The 25,417-nt window shown below is 44.8% G+C and overlaps 1 protein-coding gene and 1 long non-coding RNA gene across 3 annotated transcripts in view; one reads left to right on the top strand and one right to left on the bottom strand.

Annotated features, from left to right (window-relative positions):
- The first annotated feature begins 2,122 nt into the window (after positions 1 to 2,122).
- LOC140691157 (uncharacterized) lies at positions 2,123 to 5,468 on the top strand. Of its 2 annotated transcripts, XR_012066676.1 has the most exons (3): positions 2,123 to 2,408; positions 4,741 to 4,866; positions 5,050 to 5,468. It is a non-coding gene; the product is annotated as an uncharacterized lncRNA (long non-coding RNA). The 2 variants fall into 2 exon arrangements; XR_012066669.1 differs by having other exon boundaries at positions 4,741 to 5,468.
- Positions 5,469 to 21,251: 15,783 nt separating this feature from the next.
- The window catches only part of TIMD4 (T cell immunoglobulin and mucin domain containing 4), a 79,762-nt gene continuing 75,596 nt past the window's right edge, over positions 21,252 to 25,417 (bottom strand). Inside the window, exons 6-9 of the mRNA XM_006211882.4 lie at positions 25,369 to 25,415; positions 23,816 to 23,909; positions 22,458 to 22,497; positions 21,252 to 21,383 (exon numbers count right to left, since the gene is read on the bottom strand). Coding sequence (XP_006211944.2) covers positions 21,311 to 21,383; positions 22,458 to 22,497; positions 23,816 to 23,909; positions 25,369 to 25,415 — 254 coding nt within the window. The 3' untranslated portion in view covers positions 21,252 to 21,310. The remainder of the gene's footprint in view (positions 21,384 to 22,457; positions 22,498 to 23,815; positions 23,910 to 25,368; positions 25,416 to 25,417) is intronic.

Below are 25,417 nucleotides of genomic sequence, written 5' to 3'. Positions count from 1 at the left end.
GTAATTTCCCATCCACTGGCCCCTACCTGGCCCCTTGACTCTAAATACCAACGACAATTGTCCAGCTCTGGTTTGCTTTGACAAAACTGCAAAAATGCAACAAATAAGAAAAAGTGTCCCTGAAAGGGCGTTTCTTGGATGGATGGCATGTATGTGAGCACCTGTTTGTTTTTTGTGGGTTTGCTTTTTTTTTTTTTTTGCATTAATTGACCTTTAAAGTCTCAAAGAGGCATGAATGTTAGGCCTGTCTTTTTGTTTTAAAGTGTTAGCTCAACAATTCTCTCTCTCCTTTCTCTCTTCCACACAAGGCTACAGGAATTCAGGATTTCCAAGGCCCCTATTCACCATGCCTTAAAGGTGGATCTTCTTGGTTCAGAGAGGGAGGTACACTGCAAGAAAATATGACCATCCCACATAACTGATCTAAAAAGGAAATGTCAAGGTGGTCAGGCCACTGTTACCCTAATCACTTCAAAGTTTTCTCCACATAGAGTCTTCTCTGGTGATCAGTGAGGTTTAGAAAGTTGTTATAATAACATTTCCTCTTAGTTATCTTAGCAAATGCTCCGAGAGTAGAAATGAACATTTGGAAAGATCGTTAACCACAAAATCCAGAAGACAGATTTGTGGTTTGAGGGTGGGTCAAGGGAAGAAGAAAATTTTAATGATACATGAAATGCAATTAACTAAAGAAATGCCCATCCTCCTGTATTCTGACTTATTAAAGATGTAGAGCTTGTTTTGGAAATTATCTGTCTCGTAGGATGAAAAGCAGTGAGAGAAACTAGAAAAGCAGTGACGAGGACCTGGATTCTGGCCTCTATTCTGACCATGTGGGCAGAGTGACAGACTGGTGGGAAATGGTAAAAGGTGCACGGGAAGGGGAGGGGAGGGGAGGGTGGATGTACAGCCCACAGAACCCATGAGATGTCCAGCTAAGACATGGCGATGGTATCCCTGGGCAACGTGAGCCATCAAAGGTTTTGAAGAAAGTGAGGGTCTTCACTGGAGTTGTGGTTTAAACAGTTCCCTTGAAGCACTGGCCTTTGATGAATCAGTTGCGGTGGGGCGGGGAACACCATAGGCAGAGAAACCAGTTGGGAGGCTCAGGTGATACACAGAGGATAATGAGGGCCTGAAGCGGCCCAGGCAGTAGGTTTGTGAGATGATGGATACAAAGAAGCCCTGGAAGCAGAAGCAAGAGGAGAAGATGCTGTTTGGAACACGCTGGCTTCCAAGAACGGCATTTGGAACAGAGCTGTTTGCAGCAGCAGCAGCAGGACACGAGGGTGAACTTGTATCAGAAACACAGAACCCGAGAATCAGCTAAAAGTCACTGAATTCCCACCAGGCTCCAGACCCCTTTAACTCTATATAAGGTATAGAAACAGAGCACATTCATCTGCAAAACTAAACATTATGTAACCTCCTGCAAAAAAAAAAAAAAAAAACCACAAGGCACATGGCGCTTTGGAGCAGCCCTGCTCAGTGGTCCAAGCCTGGAAACGGCTTTATGTATTCCCAGCCTCCCTCCCTCAGCAAACTCTTTCCCGTCGTACTTGGGTTGCTTGGCTGCAGTGCCAGCCAGTTGCTAGGGGACTCCGATCCCCTCCGGCCTCTCCCGAGGAGAAGGCGCTGCCTGCTCACGAACGCCGCCAGCCAAGCAAGGGCGGCGGCCCTCAACCCCACGAGAGCGCCCCGTCAGCCCACCTCCCAGAACTTCAGAGCTGGTGGTTCATTCCTCTGCCCCCACAAGAGCCTTCTTGGTTCCCCTCTGTCTTCACAGCCCCCAGTTTGGGAGAAACAGCTCCTCTCCGTAGAAGGTTCTAGAAGACTCAAGGACACCCCAAAGTTGGAGCCTGATCAGGTTCATCTAGCTTCGGGGAAGCACGAGCTTCCTTCCACTTCTCCCACTCCGCCCCTTAAAACTGCGCGTTAAAGATACTGGGAAACTTCCTAAACGCCTACCAATTTGCGGTGCGTTATTAAATCAGGGCTTCTCGGCCTTTCCCGCTCCCGCCTCTCGGGAGACGGCCCGCGCTCAGCCTATGGCGTGCGTGTCTACTGCTGCCTCCACCTGTGCGCCCATCCCCCACACCTCGTGGCCTTCCGCCTTCGGAAACGGCCAACACTCCATGCAGTGCACCTCTCTCTCCAGACAAACCCACCTTTCCTCAAAATAAATCAATAAAAATGATGGCTTCTCAGCCGAGCACCGTTCAACACTGATCTGTGCACGCTGGTATTGGGCGCACCACAATCCTCTCAGGTCAGCAAAGAAGAAAAACGCGCAACAGAGTCCACTCTTTCAGCCAGGAGAGGGGCCCGGACGCTTGCGTGTAGCTCAGATAGCTCTGGCTGAACGCTGTTTCTACATCCTAAGCGGTCAACCTCAGCAGTGCCCGCAGGTTTGCCCCAGTTGTGCACAATCAGGGGAAACCAAACTCGTAACGAAATTATTCCAGTCACTACTTGACTTCTCTTCTATGGAAATTGGTTAAAAAAAAAAAAAGTTTTCTGCTAATGGCTTGTTACCGGGAGACCATTTTTCCAATTACCCACAAAGAGCAGAGCTGATTAACCCTGTGATTTTATTCCAGTGAGAATGTTCAAAATCGCACTTCCCGCCATCCACAGAGGTTAAGTGGTGAATTATGAATGGCGGGATGATAATGAAATTCTCAGAACAAATGTCTGTAAGCTTCAACTAGGTTTTCTTGGTAGGGTGGAAGGTGGGCAGAGATGGGGAAGGGCGGGTATTAATAGTGTGCCGGTCCGACACACTCAGTTGGCTTGTACAGAGCAGCGAGGACGCCCCCAAAGCCTCCATCCGAGATTTTGCCCTGATTCCACGCAACCAACATCACTAAGCCACAGCGTCCGAGAGACTGTAGAGTTAAACCGCAGGAGGAGCCAAAAGCAACGGTGCCTTACCTGGAGCTTCTTCAGAACTTGCACCAACATGGCAGCTCCCTGCAGGAAGGGAAGCCAACTGAAAGGAAGGCCCCGCCTCGTTCTCCCGATAACGAGTTCCCGCGGGATCCCCGCCGCCCTGACCCAGGTGGTCTGCCAGGTGCAGGTGATAAAGAGGCAGATGTGGGGCAGCTGGTCCTCGCCGGGACTCAAGGCCGAGCCTGGGCTCTGGTTGCAGCCCCCCCCCAACCTCCCACACCAGTAAGCCACGCAGAAGCTGTAGAAGCCCCTGCGGGCCGGTCAGAAATGCAGGACCACCCGGCCCCACCCCAACCCACAGAATCTGCATTTTAACAAGATCCTCAGGCAATTCATATGCACATACACATTTAAGGAGCTCGAAGGTTGAGTAGCACTAATGAGAAATGCTTGCTGCAGCTAATACAAAGGAGGAGAGTCCCTGCCTTGGCAGCCCAGTCTTACAAAATTTTCGAAATTTAACTTTCTTACATCTTGGCCTGACACTGATGCTTTGGGAAGAAATTCCCGCAGAGAGGTGCAGCGCCCCCAGTTCACCCAGCACCCCGGGGAGGAAGGCTCTGTTCCAGGTGCAGTCACCAGCTTGCTCTTAGGTCTCATCAGGCAGGTTCTCTGCCCTTTCCGGATCTCACTTACCCCGCGGGTAACATCGAGACTTTAGAAATAGGCCGTCCTCTAAGTTCCCACCTCGGCACTGACAGCCTACAGTTCCATCAGCGAGACGGAGAACGTCCACTAAGAGGTCCCAGATCACAGATAGGAATGCCCACCCACTTCTCCCCTTCACGGACCCCTGGATTCCACGAGGCCCTCTTGCCAGAGCTTCTTTTGGCCTTTGTGACTTCTGTGCTTTTGCTCAGCGGCCCATCACTCTGCCAGAAGACCCTGCATTTACTGGGGGCCAGCTGGGCTGCATTCCCTGAATTCTGCTTCAGGGAGTCCGCATAGGAAGTCTAAAGACACAGATGTCTGGAAGTCTAACTTTCCTGCAGATAGCAGCTCTCTCCCAGAAAGAAGGAACACACACACACACCCCCCCAAAGAGTCTGCGAAGATGAACATTTAGCTTTTCTGGTATGTCACGTAGTAATAAGCATCTTGGTTTTCCACAAGCCACGGTGGCCTGAAGCACAGCTGATTAGTCTTAACACAGAATCCCAGAGTAAAATGTCTCCTTCAGTTTGCCTTAAAGTTCAGGGACCCCCCAATTATATTTAACGTACCCCTTTTATAATACCCTGACATATTCTCTTTCAGGCTCTGATTATCACCACTAATAGGAAAACCACTGGCCGTCAGCTCAGTCCACCTGCTCTCTAAAATGTTCGCTGAAGTTACAGGGCACAGCCCTGCTTTCTGGTCATTTCTAGCTGCTGGGGCCGGTGCTTCCTTGTCCAGCCCCTCAGCACTCTTCTAGCTTTTGTTCACTAAGTAAGCATCGCCAGTTCCTCCTAAGGCAGTGTTTGCAATCTGTGCAGGAGGCGCCCATCCCTGTTAAAAGAACAGCATCTGGGCTTGAAACCAGTATTCTGGACATGGGAGAGAAGTGCAGGACTCAATCACGGCCCTTTGGCTGGTTCTCTCCTTTGAGAAGGGGGTGAAAGGAGACCATCATATGGCAGTATGTTTACTGGGATGTAGCTGGTGTTTTGTAATTCCTATCTGTCTCACCAGGACACCCAGACCATGTGGTGTGATCTTTGGGCTTCCAGACTTCTGGGGAAAGTTTGCGTTGCCAAGTTAAGAGCAGAAGTTGTCCTCAGACCATCCTTCCTCTCTGTCTTTCAGGATCCTGTGCTTGTTGGCAAACTTGGAGGGTGGTAAGAAGAGCAGAGAGAGGGCAGTGCCAATGCAACAGGAAGGTGGAGGCAAGAGGAAAAGAGGAGCTGCCCAGAGGATGGGCAGGAGATGGAGGTAATCCACAGAGTAGCGGAGACCTTTAAGAGACGTGGCCTGTTCTTAGAGAGGGGGGCAGCTGCCTGGGGGGTGCTCGGGGTGGGGCTGGACCCTAGTCATGGAGATTTCACCTGTATAAACAAATATTCCTGGGAACATGCTTTGCACAAAAGCAACTGAGACATTTGGTTTGTCTTCAAGAGACCCCACTCCCCCAGCTCGGGCTTGCTAATGGACACTTCAGTGGAGGCTGTGATGGACTGAAAATAAAGGAATCTTCCCTCCACTCTCTGGCAACCACTCATGCCTCCAGAACTTGGATGTGACCCCTGGGGAGGAGAGGGGAGCCTCCACGAATGACTGAAATCTACTCTCCCTGCAGCCTCCCAGGTTAAAGGTTTAGAGTCTGATTTAGAGAAAATGAAATACTTTGATTTTTTTTTACATTTGCACTTACTGTTTAAATTTTATTTCCATTGTAACTGTATCAAGTATTGCAAAGGGACTCAAAAGAACAATTTCTTGCCTCAGCAAAAGTGCTATCTAATCTACAGATAATACTTTGATTTCTCTTGATAAAAGGAATTAGAACAAATATAAAGCAGTGTGACTAGTTCTCATGTCATTTTTATCTGTGTTTTACTTTCTTCCTCCAATAAATGGGGATAATAATGCCATGACTTCAAAAAGATCCCTGGAGAATTCGAGATTCCCGTGCAGATGGCCGTATTACATTTTTAATAACCACAGGGTTGTACAGAGTCTGCTTAGGATATGGGTTAAAAGCTTGAGTTCCAGGGTCAGAACACCTGGGTTTACAGCCTGGCTCTGTGCGTGTGGTTCTGAATAAGCTAGTTACCCTTCCAACGCTTCAGTTTCTTCAACTATAAAATGAAGATAATAATAGTAGCTAGTTTGTTGGGGGTTGTGAGAATTAAATATGACCCATGGAATGTTCCTAGCAAAGTGTTCGGTGCACGCTAAGTGTTAATTAACTATTCCACGTGGAGGAAATTGACATAAAAACATTTTACAAAATTAAACACATCATACAAGTGTTAAGTCATCATTATTATGTAATTCATATGTCAGTTGATTTGAAAAGAAAATTTCCTGTTTTTTTAAAAAAAGAAATTAAACATCTGGACCTAAAACGTATATAATTATAACAACAAAAGGAGAGAGAACATTTATATCCACAGATGGGGACTATTACTCATTTGGGCCTAAAAAGGACCCAACACCGTGCTGTAGCTCAGATCCAGTTTCCGTAAATACTCATGGGATGGTCAAAAGATGGAGCGTTAAAGTACGGTATCAAAACTTCTTGTGTGCACATATGTCTGAATACAAACATCTCTAAAATTAAACAGCTTTCCTTCATCTGCCAGGCAGATGATACAAAGGTCTAATCAGTAATTCATCTTGGCTAAGAAATGCATTACTCAGCCAAGGCTATGACGACAATCCTGTCAGGAAGCCTTGTTTGGGCTAAACAAGACAACTTAATTTAGTGCAAAGTGAATAATCCAACTCTCTATAAATCATTCACTTCAGGATTAAACATTATGGATTTCTCCATTAAATATGCATCCGAGGCCAGGACATGTATTAACTTCTATACTGCTTGGCCCTGAGGGATAGCCAACCCAGTCTTTGAAACTACCAGTCCACGGGGCAGAACAAAAGCAAGGTAAAGGAGAGTTTCGGAGAAGCCAAGAATGTAGAAGCTGGAAGTCCTCCACGCTGACCTTTCACATAATCGGGCATCCCCTCTGCACCTCCTCTAAAGGCTGGTCACACCCTCCTCCTTGTGAACACTACTGTGAATGGGGAGTTTACTGTCCATTTTAATTAAAGCTCTTCCCACTTCAAATGGCAGGAAACCAACTCAAACTAGCTCAAGCAAAAAAATGGGAATTTATTTCTTCATAACGTGGAGCATGACTAGCCCAAGTTCATACTTTCAGCCTTGACACCATCAAGGCGCAACCAAAGTCACCAGGGTTTGTTTCTTATTGGCTTGTTTATTCTGAGCTCCACTTCCTCTCAGGTAGACTCCTCTTGTGGTGGCAGAATGGCCGCTGCTGCCTTGCGCTCTCTCCTTCAGGGCCAGGTAAAGGTCAGCATCCTGGCTGACTCACGCGTAACTCTTAGCACTGTTTCTCTGTCGGCTTGTGACCGTCCCGGACCCACCCGTTACTGTGAGGGCCGGGGTATGGGAATGCAGTGTTCTGACTGCCCAGGCTCAGTTTCCATGCCAAGGATGCACGGGGGATGAGCCAGCTGCAAGAGGACTACACAGTGATGGGAGAACAGAAGAGAGGTGTCAGAGGAATCAGTCCAAGCGGAAAAGCAGAACAGTTGAATGCTTGGTGTCCAGAATCCAACTCTTCATAATATTCAGCACTGATGATTATTCTGAGTTACCATACTAAAGCATCCCTTTGGTTAGACAGAAATTGATTTCTGGAATTTCCATTCCCAGTCCTAACTTTGCCTTCCAGAATCACATAGAAACAGTTTAAGGAAGGCCTTTAACTGTTTATAGACAGACATCATATCCTCCCTGGTCAATTTCTCCCCCAGGTTAAATGTATCAACATACAAGGAAGTAGACTTTTTGGAATGAAAACAAATCAGTGCATGCTAAGGAGTGGACACTAGACTCTTACTGTGGAACTAAATACAACCTTTTGTTCTGCTCACCTTTGTTTCAAAGAAAATGGTTGTATTAATAAATCTGATAATGATTAGCATTGGCAAGGCTTTGGGGGAAATAAACATTTCCAAGGATAATCAGTTCTGGTAATGTGGATTTAGGTAATTTAGACCAACCATCCAATTAAAGACACAAAAACCTGAACAAAACATTTTAAAATATTCTTTTAAATATAAAAGAGCTCATAAATATAAAAGAGCCAACAAAATAATGGAAAAAAACCCCACTAAGCCTAAAACTAAAACTATGCTAAAGCAGAGAGCTACGTCAAGAACTCAAAGTTGCTTTTGCTTCGGAAGCATTTTCCAATCGGGGAGGAGTGACTGCAAAGCTGGATTGTGGTTTTGGCTGCCTCATGAGGTTAGAGGAAAAGTGTCAAGGTCTAGAACTCACCAAAGTCAGGGACGTTTATAGACCACTGTCCAGTTTAAGTTAGGACCAAAAGGGCTATACCCTCAGGATAGGGTGAACCAGGAGTAACCCTGTCATCAAATAGGCTTACAATCTGGCTCCAAGTCATGTAAGTCAACCACAAACCTTGAAGCATTGAACTTGAATTATGGCAGCCCTAGACTGGTGACATCTAAAAGTGCCTGGCAGAAGCCAACTCAAAAATTTCATTCTGGAAAAGATCGCATTATGCTGGAACTCAAATTATTCAGACCAATACTGTTCAAATGCAAAAACCACCATATAATCAAGATAGCCAGACATGCAAGAAATAAGACACCATGAGTAGGAACCTACAAAGGACAACAGAAACAGAGCTGGAAAGACCTCAAATAGTGGAGTTATCAGACAAGCACGCTTAATATTTTCAAAGAAATAGAGTTAAGCTTGAGTTTCAAGTCCATTTAATAGGGGAAAGAATAGTTTCTTCAACAGATAGCACAGGGACCACTGGATTTCCATATGAAACACTTAAAATTGGACCCCCTACCTCATACTACATTAAAAAATAAACTCAACATACCTTAATTTAAAAAAAAAATTAGAAAGAAGAGCAAGCTCCAAAGGAGTCAATGACCACAATATAAGACTAAACCAAAGCACTCAGAAGAAAACTCAGGGGTCCATTTTCATGACCTTGGATTTGGAAATGGATTCTTAAATATGACACTAAGGTAACAAACAACAAAAGGAAAAAAGATAAAATGCCCTCCTACACTGCTGGTGGGAATGCAGTTTGGTGCAGCCACTGTGGGAAACAGTACGGAGATTCCTCAAAAGACTAGGAATAGACTTACCATATGACCCAGGAATCCCACTCCTGGGCTTGTATCCAGAAGGAACCCTACTTCAGGATGACACCTGCACCCCAGTGTTTATAGCAGCACTATTTACAATAGCCAAAACATGGAGACAGCCTAAATGTCCATCAACAGATGACTGGATAAAGAAGATGTGGTATATTTATACAATGGAATACTACTCAGCCATAAAAACCAACAACATAACGCCATTTGCAGCAACATGGATGCTCCTGGAGAATGTCATTCTAAGTGAAGTAAGCCAGAGAGAGAAAGAAAAATACCACAGGAGATCACTCATATGTGGAATCTTAAAAAAAAAAAATACAAAACAGAAACAGACTCATAGACATAGAATACAAACTTGTGGTTGCCAAGGGGGTGGTGGGTAGGAAGGGACAGACTGGGATTTCAAAATGTAGAACAGATAAACAAGATTATACTGTATAGCACAGGGCAATATATACAAGCTCTTGTGGTAGCTCACAGCAAAAAAAAAAAAAAGACAATGAATATATGTATGTTCATGTATAACTGAAAAATTGTGCTCTACACTGGAATTTGACACAACATTGTAAAATGACTATAACAATAAAAAAAGTTAAAAAAACAACTAAGTAGACACAAAAAACAGACAAAATGAACTCCACTATAATGAACAACTTTTGTGCAAATATATATCTACAAAAAAAAAACTTGTGCAAATGACATCAAAAAAGTGAAAAGATACAACATTGTAAAATGATTATAAATCAATAAAAAACATTAAAAAAAGTGAAAAGACAACCTACAGAACAGGAGATGTATTTTTCAATCATATATCTGAAAAGAAATTAACATCTAGAATATATAAAGAATTACAACTCCACAACAAAATGACAAACTCAATTTTAAAATGGGAAAAGGACTTGGATAGAGAATTCTTCAAAGGAGATACACAAATGACCAATAAGCATATAAAAACAGGCCCACCATCATTAGTCATTAATGAAATGCAAATCAAAACCAAGAGATACCACTTCATGCCTACCAAAACGACTAAGTTGTCTTTTTAACAAAGGGAAATAACAAGTGTTGGGGAGGCTGCACAACAATTAGAATTCTTGAACATTGGTGGTGGGAATAGAAAATAGTGTAGCCACTGTGGAAAACCACATACCAGTTCCTCAAAAAGCAGAACAGAATTACCATATGATCCAGCAACATCGTCTTAGGCATAAACCCCTCAAAATCTTAAGCAACGACTTTAGCAGATACTTATACACCAATGTTCATTCCAGCATTGTTCATAGTAGCCAAAAATGTGGAAACAACCCAACTGTGCATCAACAGTTGAATGCGTGAACAAAAGGACAAATACCATATGATTCCACTTACATGAAATATCTCAAATAGGCAAATTCATGGACAGAAAGTAGAATGGTGATTGCCAAGGGCTGAGGGATGGCAGGATGGGGAGTTACTGCTTAATGATTAGAGTTTCTGTTTGGGATGATGAAAAGGTTTTGGAAATAGATAGTGGTGATGGTTGTACAACATCGTGAATGTAAGGGATATCACTGAACTGTACACATAAAATGGATAAAATGGCAAATTTTGTTACATGTGTATTACCACAATTGAAAAAAAAAGCAAGAATCCAGATAGAAACCAGAGCATTTTTCTTATCTTCTTCATTTGGTGGGGGTGGAAACCCCCCCACAATGAGCCAAAATATGTAAGATGGGTTTAAAACCCAAATAGAAAGTAACCCAGGATATATCCTGGGGGAAATAAACACTCAATGCATTGTCTACATTCCACATCCCTGGTATTTTAAAATCAGGATTCAAGTTCAAAATGGTGCCCTCGCCACGGTCAAAGATTCTCCATCATACTGGAAATCCAAAGAGGTGGCTGGTACCAAAGACATACATGAGAGGCAGGAGAGGACAGCAAATGACAGCCCTTAACAGGTGTACAGAAGCCACAAGAGTGAGCCAGCATCACCTTGGAAGAATTTAGGATGGAAAACAGAATTCATCCGGAGCCAATCCTCAGGGGTGCTGGACAAAAAGAGCTACAAACCGGGACCAATAGCTGAGAGTAAGAACCACAGATAGAGTGGGCAGTGCCCTGGGGTTGACCGTGATGGACCAGGAGCGAGCAAAATCAGAGCTGAGCACAGGGCTCAAAGACAACGATAAATCAGGGTCAGAGTGTCAAAGAGCGTGGTATGACAGAGGGGTCAGGAATCGGGATGGCTAATAAGAGCACTGTTTGAACGTGAGCCTCTGGAGCCACCCTCAGAGGGTCTGCTGCCCCTGCTTCAGATCTCCACCCAGTGAGGTTATAAAGAACCCAAGTGGTAGGACCCAATTCCTGACTCAATGAAGCAGCATCTTTTCAGGGTTGGACCCAGGGATGTGCATTTTGACATGTTCCCAGATGGCGCTTAGACACTCTATAGAGTATGAGAACCGCAGATCGAGGGATATTCACGTGGCTCCTGCGATAGGTAGGACAGCCCCCAGTTTCGGCTTTCCAGTTCTCCCAGCGCACAGGCTCTGATCTCACCAGAGGACCATGCAGGTCCTGCCAACAAGGTTCAATAAACAGACTCTGAGTGGGGAGGGTGTAGCTCAGGGGTAGAGCGCATGCATGCGCAAGGGCCTGGGTTCCATCCCCAGGACCTCCACTAAAAAATAAACAAACAAACCTAATTACTTCCCACCCCCGACCAAAAAACTAAATAAAATAAACAGACTCTGAACTGGCTGGGGCTGGGGCTGGGGCTGGAACCCCTCCCGCGTGCCGGTGCGTTCCAGGCACTGCTACACTGAATGCTGACTTGCGAGGAGGGCCCCATTATTAGTCCCAATTTACAGATGATGGAGCTGAGACTGAGAGAAGCCAAGTGGCTTGTCCTGGACCCTCTGGCCGGGCAACAGCAGCTTCAGGTTCTGGACCAGTTTGACTCCAAGACTTGTGCTCTTTCCATATTGCCAACGTCCTGCCAAGTTTTCCAACAATCATTTTAAAAAGGTGGTTGGGGGGTGCAGTGGAAGAGGAGATTGTACCACGAGTTGATGGTGAGTCTTTGGTTAATTAAAAGTTCTTTTCACTGCGGCACTCGGAGGGCATTATGGGGAAGGCAGCCTCCGTGGTCTTTTCTCGTCATCTTGATGCCCCAGTGGGGAGGTATTGTCAAGACGTGTAATCTCATTCCGGCCCTTTTTTTTTTTTTCTTAAATTCCATCTCCATGAAGAAGGGTCTGAGATTAAGTTTGGGAAGAGATTGAAAACCAAAGCTCAGAGGAACAGATTAAAATGAGGCAGAGACATCCTGAATCAGGAGGGGAAAAAAAAAAAGATAGGACTTTTTTGATGGAGCTGCTGAAGGAAGATAAGACACTGAAGGCATCTCAGAGGGAAGAGAGGTGGGAGGGAAAGAGCAGAGTGAAGGGAAGAGAGATAAACGGGTGGAGAGCAGAGATAAGGGCCGGGCCAGGGAGGAGGACGCAGGACCGGGGTTCTCCACGGGAGAGGGGGCCAGGCCACTTCCTTTCTCTTTCTCTTTTATTTAGGTTTTTCAGGATCCATTTTAAAAGGGAGGGCGAGGCCATATTTATAATATATATTCAATACTTGATCCTGATCCTTCAATCTCTGTGCCTGAGTATAGAGCCTCATTTGGTGGTAAATCTAAATTTGAGTCTCTTCAAGAATGTGAGACCCAGGCCCAAAGCCCCGCCTGGCCTCGTGTTCTTTACACGCCCCCTCCTCCATCTCCAGGTTGGTTGTTTGCAGACACAGGCAGAGGGAACACCTGATTTTACTACGGTGATTAGGGGGGACCAATAACCCCCAGCTGAGTAGGATAGCATTCAGTTAGGATAATCATTGCAAGATCATGAAGGTACTTCATATGCCAGGCGGGGCCAGAGCACAGAGGTGAAGTCCCCGGGCTTTGAAGCTACTCCAGAGTCTGAATCCCAGCTTTCCAGCAGATGAGCTCCTTTGTGTCTGAGCTTCCATTTCCTCATGGATAAAATTGGCAGCTTCCTCATAGAGAGATTGCTACGATTAAGTAAAATAATGCATTCAAGTGCTTAGGATAGTGCCTGGCACACAGAAGTGCTCCCATCATGTTAGTGATGACTGCTAGCCTTGTTATTGGGTCCAGGTGCAAAGCTGGGTGCCCATGGTAGGCACCATATGAAGATGATACTGACCCCATTGGATTGAGGAATCAGGATGTTTGATTCTAGAACTGTCTCGCACACGATGAGGAGAACCAGACTGTCACTTTACTTCTCTGTGCTTCCATGGTCTTCCTTTATAAAATGGAGACATGCCCTTAAATGCTTAGAAAATTCTGAAGCAGCATAGAAATACAGAGGTGATTATTTCAATTACTCTGAGACAGGAGGGAAGGGGGCAGGCCACAGCCACTCAAGGAATGACAGCAATTTAACACCAAAATGGAAGATTCACCTCCTAGTGGGCCTTTAGGATTAAGAGGTTTAACTTCTAGTAGACCTTGAGCTTCATTATATGCTCATTTTAACAGCGAGATCAAATAACATGCCTGCAGGCGCCATGACAGCCTCAAGGCTAACCGCAAAAGGCCAAAGAATGGGCGGTGGCCCCATCCCCGGGCCTCCCAGCCCCTTCCCCAGGGCAGTTGGATTGATCCCACCTGTAGGCCTGTGAAGCTACTGAGACCATAAAAAGTGACAGCACCCATGCCTAGTGGCCCTCTGCGCTCTCTCTCCCATATGGAGATGGCCCGCACTCTGTCTATGGAGTGTGTACCTACTTTTACTTTAACCTGAGCACCCAGTTCCCACACCTCTTTCCTTGCCTTTCTTTTGCCCTAGACTTTATGCAGTGTGCATCTCTCTCAATAAATCTACCTTAACTCAACGGTGGCTCGCACTTGAATTCTTTCCTGCATGAAGCCAAGGACCCATACTTGGCAGGGCACATCCCAGGGCCTCAACCGAGACCTGGGACTCGGCCCTCCTCACGCCCGACATCCATTTTTCCTGCATCATAGCATTGCACTTTTACCAAGCTGACGACCCTCACTGAGCTTACAACATTCCACTGCAGCCCAGAATTTTTGCTCTAATTTACCTTCGCTTCCTGGGGCTGAATATTTCCACCTCCTTCCTCCGTTGACTCCAGACCCTTGCATCAAAGGCACCGTTCCACAGCTTGAAGGAGGTGTGCATGCAGAATTCCAAACTTTCATTCTTTTTTAGCCATTCTTTTTGCCTCTCAGGTACATTAGAAATGATTCAAATTTCTGTATTATGCATTTAGCATCATGAAGATGAAAATGGCTTTGTAGACCGTAAGCTGTCTGGGAACAGGGACCATGACTGTCTAGATGCTTTACGTCGGCACCCAACAGGGCCCTTTGGCATGTAGGGGACACCCAATAAGCTTTGGCTGCATGAGTGAACATGGTAGAAATTAAGATTGTTCACCCAACAGCCATTCCCAGTTTCTCCCATGTTGATTGATCCTAAGTTTTGGCTGAATGGCAAAGTGCACAGCCCAGGCAGGAACTGAGTAACAAATGGTGTAACTTAGTACCAGATAGCTCATTACCCCCTTGCCAAAGGATGGGCCTGTGACCCAGTGAAATAAATGGCCAATGAAATACATGGGGAAGTCTTCAGGTAACTGCTATGAAATATTTCCCTTCTAGAGAAAAGAGAGCAGTCATATTAGGGAAGAAGTCCCATTTGCCATCTACCTTCTTCCATCCTGCTTAGGATGTTTTTGTGTGAGGCACAGCGCTGTGGCAGCCATCTTGCAACCATGAGGGAAGAGCTAAGAAAGTCACAGAATCGCTAATATCTCATTGGCAACTAAAGAACATCACTCTCCATCCGGCTCTACAAGGACTGAGTTATCAGCCACCACAGCTGCTGACCTTCAACACACCCTGAAAGAAGCTCAGGGTGGAGATCAGGAATGAGGCGCTCTGTGCTCTGGGAAAACTGGCAGGTCAGGCCTTTAGATAGTTAGCCAGAGAACATTTTTCTGAACATGGATTCTTGCATCTTCGCATACTTAGAAAAACACTGAAACCATCAACCAAGACTCCTGTTCCTCATGACTAGCAGTGACCTTCTACAGAGATGTGTGCATGGTGGAATGTACTCCCTGTGCCAAATTCATATAAATCCTGGGTCTCCCATTATATGTAGGTACCAGAGGCCAGACAGTTGCCTTTTTACCAAGTTCCTTGCTCCGCAGCAGAGCTTTCCATTTAACCAATCCTTCATGTTTCTCTTAGAATCTTAGTGCCATCTCCTCATTATCCCTCTGAAATCTCTGAACAGATTAATAGCACCACCTTGACACCCCCAGTCGTTCCTTCTCTGTTTATCTTTTCTGTTTTCTCATTATCACTTGCCACAGACCAAATATTCTCTCTTGGTTTTTAATTACTTTAATGGGCCTCGTCCATCCTAATTGGGACATTCAGGTCATTATCTTGTCTCCTCAGATCTTCCTGAGCAATTTTATTGATCATTTCTTGGAGCAAAATCATGTGGGGGTATTAGGCCCACATAAACTTGTAACTTAGGCCAAGAGTTATCCTGATTAATTAGCAACATTACTTTCTGGTGCAAAGCTGCCCTCCGTTTAGAACGTGGGCTTGCAAACAGGGCTGCATATTAGAATTACCTGAGGTGCTTTAAAAACTCTTGAAGCGTAGGTCTTCCCCTGCCAATTAAAGCAGGAGCTCAGAGGGGAGGCCAGTGTCAGGATTATTTAAGTTCCCCATGTGATTCTCGTGTACAGGCAAGTTTAAAAATCAACGCTTTAGGAACTAGGGATGATCATACTAAGCGAAGTCAGACAGAGAAAGACAAATATCATATGATATCAGTCATATGTGGAACCTAAAAAAAATGACACAAATGAACTTACTTAAAAAACAGAAACAGACTCACAGACATTGAAAACAAACTTATGGTTGCCAAAGGGGAAGGGGGATGGGGAGGGATAAATTAGGAGTTTGAGGTGAGCAGATCCTAATACGTATAAAACAGATAAACAACACAGTCCTACTGTAGAGCACAGGGAATTATATTCAATAGCTTGTAATAAACTATAATGAAAAAGAATATACATATATATGCATAACTGAATCACTATGCTGCATACCAGAAACTAACAACATTGTAAATCAACTATACTTCAATTAAGAAACAAAAATCAACACTTTAAACCAGCACTTTTCAATCTTTAATGTGCATAGGAATCCCACAGAGACCGTGTTTACATGCAGATTCTGAGGGTCTGGGGTGGGGACAAAGTGCATTTCTAACAAGCTCCCAGGTGATGACAATACCGGTCTGAGCCCCACATTTTGCATAGCAAGGGTCTAGAATCCAGATTTAGAAGTCTGTTCTAATGCTGGAGCTGAAATTAAATTCCCCTTTTGTCCAATTGCAAAGTCACAGAAAAAATATATATATTCCCTGCAATAAATTCAAGAGCAGGGGCTGGGAATGAAAGGACTCAAGGGTTGTTTGCAATTTCTGATTTAGCCATGGCCTTAGGTCAACAAACCATCCCAGTTTGTCAGGGACTGAGGGGGTTCCCGCGTGCAAGGATTTTGAGTTTTAAAACTGGGACGAGTTGGTCACCCTAGTTTAGGGTGGTGTTCCTAGAAGAGCAACGGGAAAGTTGTGCACCCCCGCATTCTGGTTCCTCTCTCTGGGAGCGGGAGCCCACCATAGAGTCAAGTGTGCGCTGGGAGAAATAACTTAAGGAAAAGAAGTGTTGAGTTGCATGTCCAAAGAGAACTTACAGAAGGTGACTTCAAAAGAGCAAATAATCAGGTGGACCCAGGTGGAGTTAGGAAATTTCAAGGACAAGGTTATGACACAGCCATAGAGGTGAGTCCCAGGTACACGGTTTAGGTCTCTGCGCAAGTACAGATTTGCTGTGCAGCCTGGGCTCTCATTCCCCCTCTCCGGGCCTCAGCTTCATCAGCTAAGAAATTCGGGAGCTGAATTGAAGGATGTGTAGGGTCTTTCCGGCCCCCCTCCTCTTCCCCCTACTCCTTATGCAACACGGGTAAAGCTACAACCACCGAAGAGCAGCTTTCAGTGCAATGAGAAAGTGAACCCACCTTCTGTTTTCCGAGCAGCCATCTCCAGGGCTCCCCAGGCTCCTTCAGGACGGCATTAGCATTCATCTTACTCGGGAACACTTCCCTTTGCTGTTCTTTGATGCTTGGAGAGTTGAGAACTCATGGTGCTTTTTTTTTTTTTTTAAGACTGTAACGTGTTTACAAATCTAAATGAAACTCTATATTTCAGACCCAGCCTTGTGGTTACAAGTGGCTTCCTCCTTTGGCTCTTGCCTCCACCCAGAGAATCCAAGCAAGTCTCAACTTTCTTTGGAGAGACAAAAAGCCTCCCCAGCCACCCATTGCCAGATTCCTGTTAACCTTTCATTAAGCCTGCTGACAGCTGGCTCCAGCTCTTCATGAGTTAGTTCAACACGGGCCCATTTCAATGGGTCCCACCTGGCTTCATTAAGATTCCTGCCAGCTTCTCCACTAGCAGCTTCCTCGGCAAATGCAAATAAGATTCCGAGTAAGTAAGCTGGGGACAAGGGAAGATTGAGCTATAAAGGGGTTGGCGTGGGAGAACCATCAAAACGCTCAGGTTGCCGTGGATCTGGGCAAACTAAAGCCCATTGCAGATCCACGCAGGTCAGGGCTTCAGTTCCACGTACACGAAGACTTCAAGGACCGTCCTCACTGTAAAGTCCACGGTCGTGGTTAAGAGCATGGAGTTCTTCAGGCCTGGTTCCAGACCGGGCTCTGTCACCAGGGGGTGGACTACGTGACCGTAAGCAGGTTTCTTCCACTATCTCTATTTCTGTTTTCTAGGGAATAATATACCTGATTCACTGGGCTGATGGGATTCCATGCTACTGCACTTCCCACATGTGTTTTGTCTCATTTAGGTTTTTAAGCTCCTTAAGGGAAGTGCTGCTTCTGCCACCCACCCCTGCTGCCCCACAGATACTGGAAGTAGTCTGTCCTCAGCTACCAATCCATCCTGACTGCACAGGGAGGGAAAAAGGACCAACTACCCAACAGCCTCCTGTGATCAAGGAGCCTCAGTACAGGAGTTATGTGTTTATTAACTCATCGTTTTGTGAATCCCACCCCCCACTGCCTAGATCTTTGAGTCTCAAACTGGCTGCCATGTTCTGGTCCGGGGCCATGGTTTGCTTGCCTAGGATACCATTTCACTAACTGTGAATGTTCGTGCCTGTAAGTGGAAACACACACATTCCAAGGACCACATCCCTCCCCACTGCTTCGCTCCTCTGCATCAGCTGCCTGGCCTCTGAGTTTGCCACCCCAGCCTGAGGCAGAGCCCACCCACCCCCACCCAGCCCACAGGTGGAAATCGGGGGCGGGAAATCTCACACCTGCTTTCAGAAGATCCCTCTGCTGCAGCGTGGAGAAGCTACCACAGAAGTGCAAGCAGAAAGTGATGCCAGCTTAACCTAGGTCTGACAAAGACTTCCACTGGGACCAGGCGCAAACGCCCGCCCCTCCACGTGGCCACGCCCACCACCGCAGAGCCTCGCATCATGGAGAGTCTTTTCTTAAAATCTCAATCCTCCTGTGAGGTGTTATTATGCTGCAATTGTTCTCAGACTCTAACGTGCACAATCACCTGGAAAGCTCCTTAAAACACAGATTGCTGGGCTCTTTCAGAGCCATTTCAGAGCCAGTAGGTGTGGGGCGGGGACGAGAATTTACAAGACTAACAAGTTTCAGGTGTTGACCAAGCTGCTGCCGGTCTGAAGGGCATCATTTGAGACCCCCAAAGCTACAGCAGTGGTTCTCAGCCCTGGTTGCACGTTAGAACCACTTGGAGCGTTAAAAAAAAAAAAATCAGGTAAATCAGACGTCCAGGCCACACCCCAGATGGATTACAAAAGGATAGGACTCAGAAATTGGCATTTTAAAACACTCTCCAGTTAATTGCAATGTTCAGCTCAGGTTGAGAACTACAGAGGTTTGTAGAGGCCATTACCGGTTCTAAAATACTGCAACTACTCACTTAAATGTTTCTTAATCTGACCAAGGAGTTGCAATACTATACCTGGGAAAAGACTGAAGATGGGCCGTTTGCAAAAGAGAAGACTACTCATTGAGCAGAAATGCTCTGTTCACGAGGTATTGGCTGTCTTCTTTTTCTAGTCAGACTCAAGTTGGTGGGGACATTGATGGTGGTGGTTGGGAAGACGGGTGGGGAGCGTGAGCAAATTTCGGCGTGTCTCACTCACTCACAAAGAGTAGAATCTGACTATCTAGACAAGGGCAACTCGTCCCACTCCATTTTCCAGATGGGGACACTGAGGCCCTGCACCTGGCTCTAGAACCATCCACCACCACTAGCCCCTACCCCCAGTTTCTAAATTTCAACTTTGTATGCTGGTCAAGCCATTTCTGGAATTTAAACTAACATAGAGGAAAAAGCCAAGCCAAGCCAAGCCAAAAATAAAAAAAAGTGCTGCTAATTGTTTCCTTCATTAGGCCAAACCTGCCACGCCACTCAGCACAGAAAGAGTGAGTGTGAATGAAAAATACTATAAACCATATCAGCAAACATAGAATGCTTAAACCACCAAGTCATCAGCGGCTGCCACCACACCCCCAGTGAAGACAAGCCTGCAGCCCGGCCTCTGCAGCCACTCACAGTGGTGCACTCTGAGCGGACTCAGAGTAAGAAAGGACAGGACATTGGCCCTAGGTAGCTAGGTGCTTGTCAAAGGAATGAATTCAATAAGCCCAAATGTTTGCTTCCTCCCATAAATAGAAAAGCCCTAAATTCTTTAACTTGAGATGCCTGGTTTTCTTTAGATAACAAGTAATCTTTTATTGTTCCAACTACCTGGTCTTTGTTGTAAAGCTCCTATATATCCTGGCTCCTCCTCTACCTCTTCAGAGCAGTCCCTCAGAGCCATCTGAGAGGCTGTCATCCCGCGAATAAAACATAATTCTCAACTTTTAGGCTGTGCATTTATTTCAGTCGACATGAGGCAGAAGGCATGCTGCCCTGGGCCAGTGTTTCCCAAGTGTTCAAGTGATGGGGATTTTTTGGTATTATTATTATTATTATTATTATTATTATTATTATTATTATTATTATTATCTGCTGGATCTGTATGAACTAACAGTTCAAGGAATCTATAGCTGATCCAGTCAAGTCAAGAGACTCATCTGATTTTTTTCCCTCTTCTAAAAGTAATGTCAAAAGAGTAGAAATAAACAACATGCTCACCTTGAAAGACTGTGGGCAGATTTCCTTAATGCTGCTATTGCCCTGAATGTGCCAGAAGTATTTCAGGCAAATTTCTTTCAGATCTGGTTGACACGCCAACCCTTCTGCCTGGCCAGAGGCCTCTCACTCATGTGCAAATTCTTTCCACTCATCTATTCTGACAACTGCTGGCTTTAACCTCTCTTCCATGGTTTTACATGCTACTGGCTCTTAATGTGTCTAAATAAACCTGTTCTTTTCGAGGAGCCAATTGCATGAATTGTATTTAGAGACACTGATGGGTGACTGCCTCACTGTCACATCCACATGCTGGCCCTGCTTGAATGTCATTCACCACATTTTCCTGTGATGAACTCTTAGCTGTTTCCAAAATTAAATTCCCCAAGCAAGAATTAAAAGGTAATGCCATGACTATATGACCTCTAAAGATACTCCAAGGTGAACAGAAAACAGATAACCTAGGTGACTTGGAGGTGAGTCAAAATGACAGTGTGATTCTATGTTGTTGCCTGCATTACTGATGATAATCAATATGTAACACATGATATATCATCAGTATGTCACTGGTGATAATCAATAACCCAGGGATGGATACCACACCCGGAGTGGGGCACTGAATTCTTACAGCTGGCCATAAAAGGAGAGATACAAATGCACACAAGGCGAAGACAAGTAGAGGAGAGAAGGGACCAGAAATCGCGTCCCAGAAGCAAGGCAATGTGAAGAAATGTGAGGTTCCTCTTCCAGTGTCTGGAGCATCACTGCCAGGTAGAAGAGAGTGTAGATGTGTTCTATGTGAGCACAAGGGGTCCAACTAGGACCAGCAGGCAGATGCCATCTGAAGACAGACTATGTTTTAAACATTTCTAAGTCTCAGAAGTGCCCTGGGGTTGAGTGGACTTCCTTGGGTGTGGTAGTGAGTTCACCATCGCTGAAGGCATTCAAGCCTAGTGTGGAAGATCACTTAGCAGTGACGTTGCGCAGATTAAAGGATGAGGCAGAGAATGTGGGGTCTCTAAAGAACCTTTCACCTGCCGAACTGAAGCAAGACAGGATCAATGACACCAATAGATGGTTTTAAAAAAAGAAACCTTCAAAGACTTATTTTGACAAATCACATGATATACCCCCATCCTCAATCCTAAGAAAAAGTGGGTACATCAGAGTGTGAAAAGACCATCTTCATCTTCTCTTCCGTTGAGGACATTTTTACCTTCTCCAACATTTTCTAGCCTGTGAAGAGAGAAGAGAGGCTGATTAAGAGAGGCTGAAACACCAAAACCAGAAATAAATGGGTGCTGCTCAACTACAAAGCAACTAACCAACTGACCAAAGGCTGTTAGAGTTAAAAGGGCTCAGAGTTCATCCAGTCCAAGCCTCTCATTTCACAGATGGGAAAACTGAGGCCGTAGATGTGCCAATCTATTGTAATAAGGGAATGTAAAGTTTCTATATTGGCAAAACATAAAACCATGATCTAAACGGGTTTATTTACCAAGAGGATCTTCAAGGATGACTTTGAAAAGTTACCTTGCTAACCCTCTTGTGAATATTTATTTGTTAATAGATATTGCGGTACTGATGCAATTATTAAGTGAAAGCAAAGTCATCACAGTTACACCAAATCTTTTCATTTCTTTTGCAAAAAGCTATAGAACAGGACAGGTGTCTGAAATCCCTTTCCAGAGACTCTTCAAATTATTAAACACAACAACAACAACAAAAAACAAAACAAGAAAGAAATATCCAAATGTTACAGTCACAAATTACCCAGACATATAATCAGGAAACATGAAAATGATATGGCTTCTACAATTTATTAGAATTTATTTCTCTTTCAATAAAGCTAAGACAATATTATTAAAAACAAACAAAGAACTGCTCCCATGGTCTAATTTGGCAGAGGGATTAAACCCAGGAATGACATTGTATGTGTTTTTTCATTTTCTACACTGCCAACTCTCCTCTCAATGAACTCCAATTTAACAATGTCCTTTTAAAGTGAGTCACCCAGAGTTGAACAAATAATGTGCAGAGTGACATATCACCTTCCTTCGTTTGCATGCCATACTTCTGTTAATGCACCCTGCCTCTGTATTTGCATTTTGGACAAATAACACAAGGTTAGACCAAGACAGAGGTTAATGTGATCTGAAGCCTCACATCTTTTTCACCTCTGATGCCACATCTCTCCAACCCTGTGTTTAATCAGAACACAAGCAAAGTCATTAAACCACTGAGTAGTATCTAATCATTTGTAACAGCGTGTATAATCATTACAACAATCAGTCATGCAAGATGAATTACCTTGTGTGTTTCTGGAAACAACTGGCTTCCATGAGTTTCCCTGAAAAGACAGGACCACGTGAGAAGCAGAGTGGCTGTGCTTATGTGAAATGCCGGGGGAGGCCCAAGGCTACCTTATGACGTGCACAGGTGGTCCAAAGGTGGGAATTTTTAGGACCCGGATTCGGCAGAGAAAGCCATTCCTTTCCCCAGATCAGACGACTGCTTCTTACGCTCCAGCTAGTGTCTGTCGTTTACAACATTGTGGGCAATGGTGTTAAGTTGCTTTATTCTGGAGTCATTTGAATGTCATTTGAATTAAGGCATTCACTTGGCTTTAAAACACCTTCTTAGGAGACTACCCAGAATTTCCAAAACTGTAACATGCCTTTGTGTATGAAGGCTAAGGTCAGGCTTCCACTAACTTCTAAATTTCCTTCTGCAGTGCTCCTTAGGGGCAGATGTGGAGACACACCGGTTCCACTGCTGGTGCTCAAACAGCCTGAGGTGGTTACTACTAGTCATGGCTCCTCACTGACTCCCAGTTTCCATTAATGACTACAGAACAATTTTTTTTTCCCATTTTACAACAGGACCAGGTGCCACGTGCCTATACGTTGCATGAAAACTACAAACTGCTTTATGACTTCTTCTTGAATGAAACTGTTTTTGAGGGAAGGGCGGAATGCAAGTTCAAGGACCAGATATGAACCTCCATGTAACTTTCTGGAGGGGGATGGGGGTAGTTAGTTTACCTATTTATTTATTTTTCAAGGAGGTTCTGGGGATTGAACCCAGGACCTCGTGCATGCTACGCATATGCGCTCTACCACTTGAGCTAAACCCTTTCCCTGAACTTCCATGTACTTTTGCACATGATTTCAAGTGATTCAGCTGTCCACTGAGGTCTGTCTGTGGACCCTAGGTTAAGAAAACTTGTTTTAAGGAAATAAGTAAGAAGATTGGGATCATTCATGGCTGTCTTCCTGGGGCAATCCTAGCCAGAGGATGAGGCTGGGCCACCCCAGGAGAGTGATAAAAAACAGTGCTTTCGACTTAAGGCCATTAGGAAGATGAAATGAGCGAGGCAAATCAAGGGTGAGAACTGGCACAGAGTAAGTGTCCAATAAATAAAGTTGTTCTTATTTTTTAAAATTTTCTTTCCCCAAATCTAAACTCTATCAGGGGGACGAAGCATGAAGCCTTTAGCATCTTAGGCAGAATGAGTTCACCTGTTACCTCCTTGACAGGAGTGATGACAGAAATGGGATTCCAAGGAATGGAGAAAGGGGCAGGAAGCCAAATCAATCCACTCCCAGATCCCACTGGAGCTTCCAAAGCTCTGAAGGTTTCATCCCACCTGGTCCTGCCCTCCTTACCTCGGAGACGAAAGGCCAGAAGCAGTAGCAAGAACACCAGCCCCAGGGAGGGAGCGATGATCATGAGCAGCTCGTAGTTGTTGGCCATACTTATCTGATGAGACACGGGGAAAGTGTGTGGGCCACTCACTTCTGAACAGCCTCCTCATGTGAATTTCCTGTCACTGTCACACCTTCCAGGGGCTGGCAGCTTCACAGCATCCCACCACCTTCTGCCCCAAACATCTCAAGATCTAAACAAAGCCAGTCTTACAAATTAGACCTTTTTAAAAAAAAAAAATCTTGGAAAATCTGAAACAATTTTATCCAGACCCCCGCAAATTTTCCTAAGTCTAAAACATCAGGCAGCTGGGCTGCGGGGTCTGAAGATTTTAAAAAAATCACTGGGCTGTGAGCTGTGCTCTCCACTGTCGAATCTCCTTGCTGGCCAGATCCTCTCGGCTCTGCCTAGCCCTGTGTAGCTCTTCTCCTGGCTGACTCAGACTTCTAGAGGCAATAAGATGAAAGACGAAGTGGAACTCAATTTCAAAATGTCTGCAGCAGTGGTTCTCAAAGTATAGCCAGGGGACCCATGAGATCAAAATGATTTTCCTGACACAGAATTTGCCATTTTTACTGTCATTCTTTTATGAGACGTACAGTGGAGTTTCCCAGAGGTTACAGTTACGTGACAGGTGATGTGAAGATGTCAGTGTTCTGATGATGTAATACGCAAGCCGATACGAGAATCATCTCTCTCCTATTGAGCCAGGCATTAAGGAGACTTGCAAAAAATGTAAAAAGAATCCCACTTTTCTCAGTAATATTTTTTCACTTAGAAAAATGTAGTTATTTTTCATAAAATGTTATTTATGGTAACGTGTCATGGGTTCCTTATATTTATTTTGAAATGAATGTATATTGTTTTTAATTTCTCAGCTTTTTATTTTTATGAGTGTAAAGAGATTCTGACATCAAATAGTTTGAGAATCACTGCTCTGCAGGCAGCATCTAGCTCCCTGGGGGCTACACCAGCTCCCATTGGCCAGGCTCCATCCCCTCCCTGTCCTTTGTTAACACATCAGCAAGGGCAGGACAGCAACCTCTCACGGAGGAGAGAGAAGAGGGGAGAAGAAAGAAGGAATGGGACCTTCAATTTTCCTTTCAGGTGTCTGTACCACCTGAAGGTTTTATATAAAGCAGCTTGAATCACTTTTGTAATAATAAAAAATGAATGACGGGGACACCCAGAAAACAGAGGAACCCTGGTGACAGGTGTTGCTTCTGCAGGATGTCACTAATCTTGGGCCACACAGAGGGGACATATAATGATTTCAATGTCTTTGCATATTTTTCTTTTTTCTTTTCGAAGCATCTGTATGTGTAGAAGTAAGGATATCAGCATTATTTCTGCCAAGAGTACAAGTCTATAAATGCCTTAACTCTTTCCTAACAGTGGCAATGCGTTTGGCCCTTAGATCTATCTGCTCTCCCTAGTTCGTTTCTGCAAACCTCTACTGTGGGTTTTAAAAATCTAAGTCATGTACTTCAACATACTTCACTGAAAATTTTACCTGTTCTGATTCAATTCCATGTTGCACAAAAAATATCGTCTCAGATGCT

The sequence above is a fragment of the Vicugna pacos genome, chromosome 3 (assembly GCF_048564905.1).
Source record: "Vicugna pacos chromosome 3, VicPac4, whole genome shotgun sequence".
NCBI lineage: Eukaryota > Metazoa > Chordata > Mammalia > Artiodactyla > Camelidae > Vicugna > Vicugna pacos.
The sequence above is the reverse complement of the archived record's forward strand: the minus strand, read 5'-3'. Positions and strand labels throughout refer to the sequence as shown.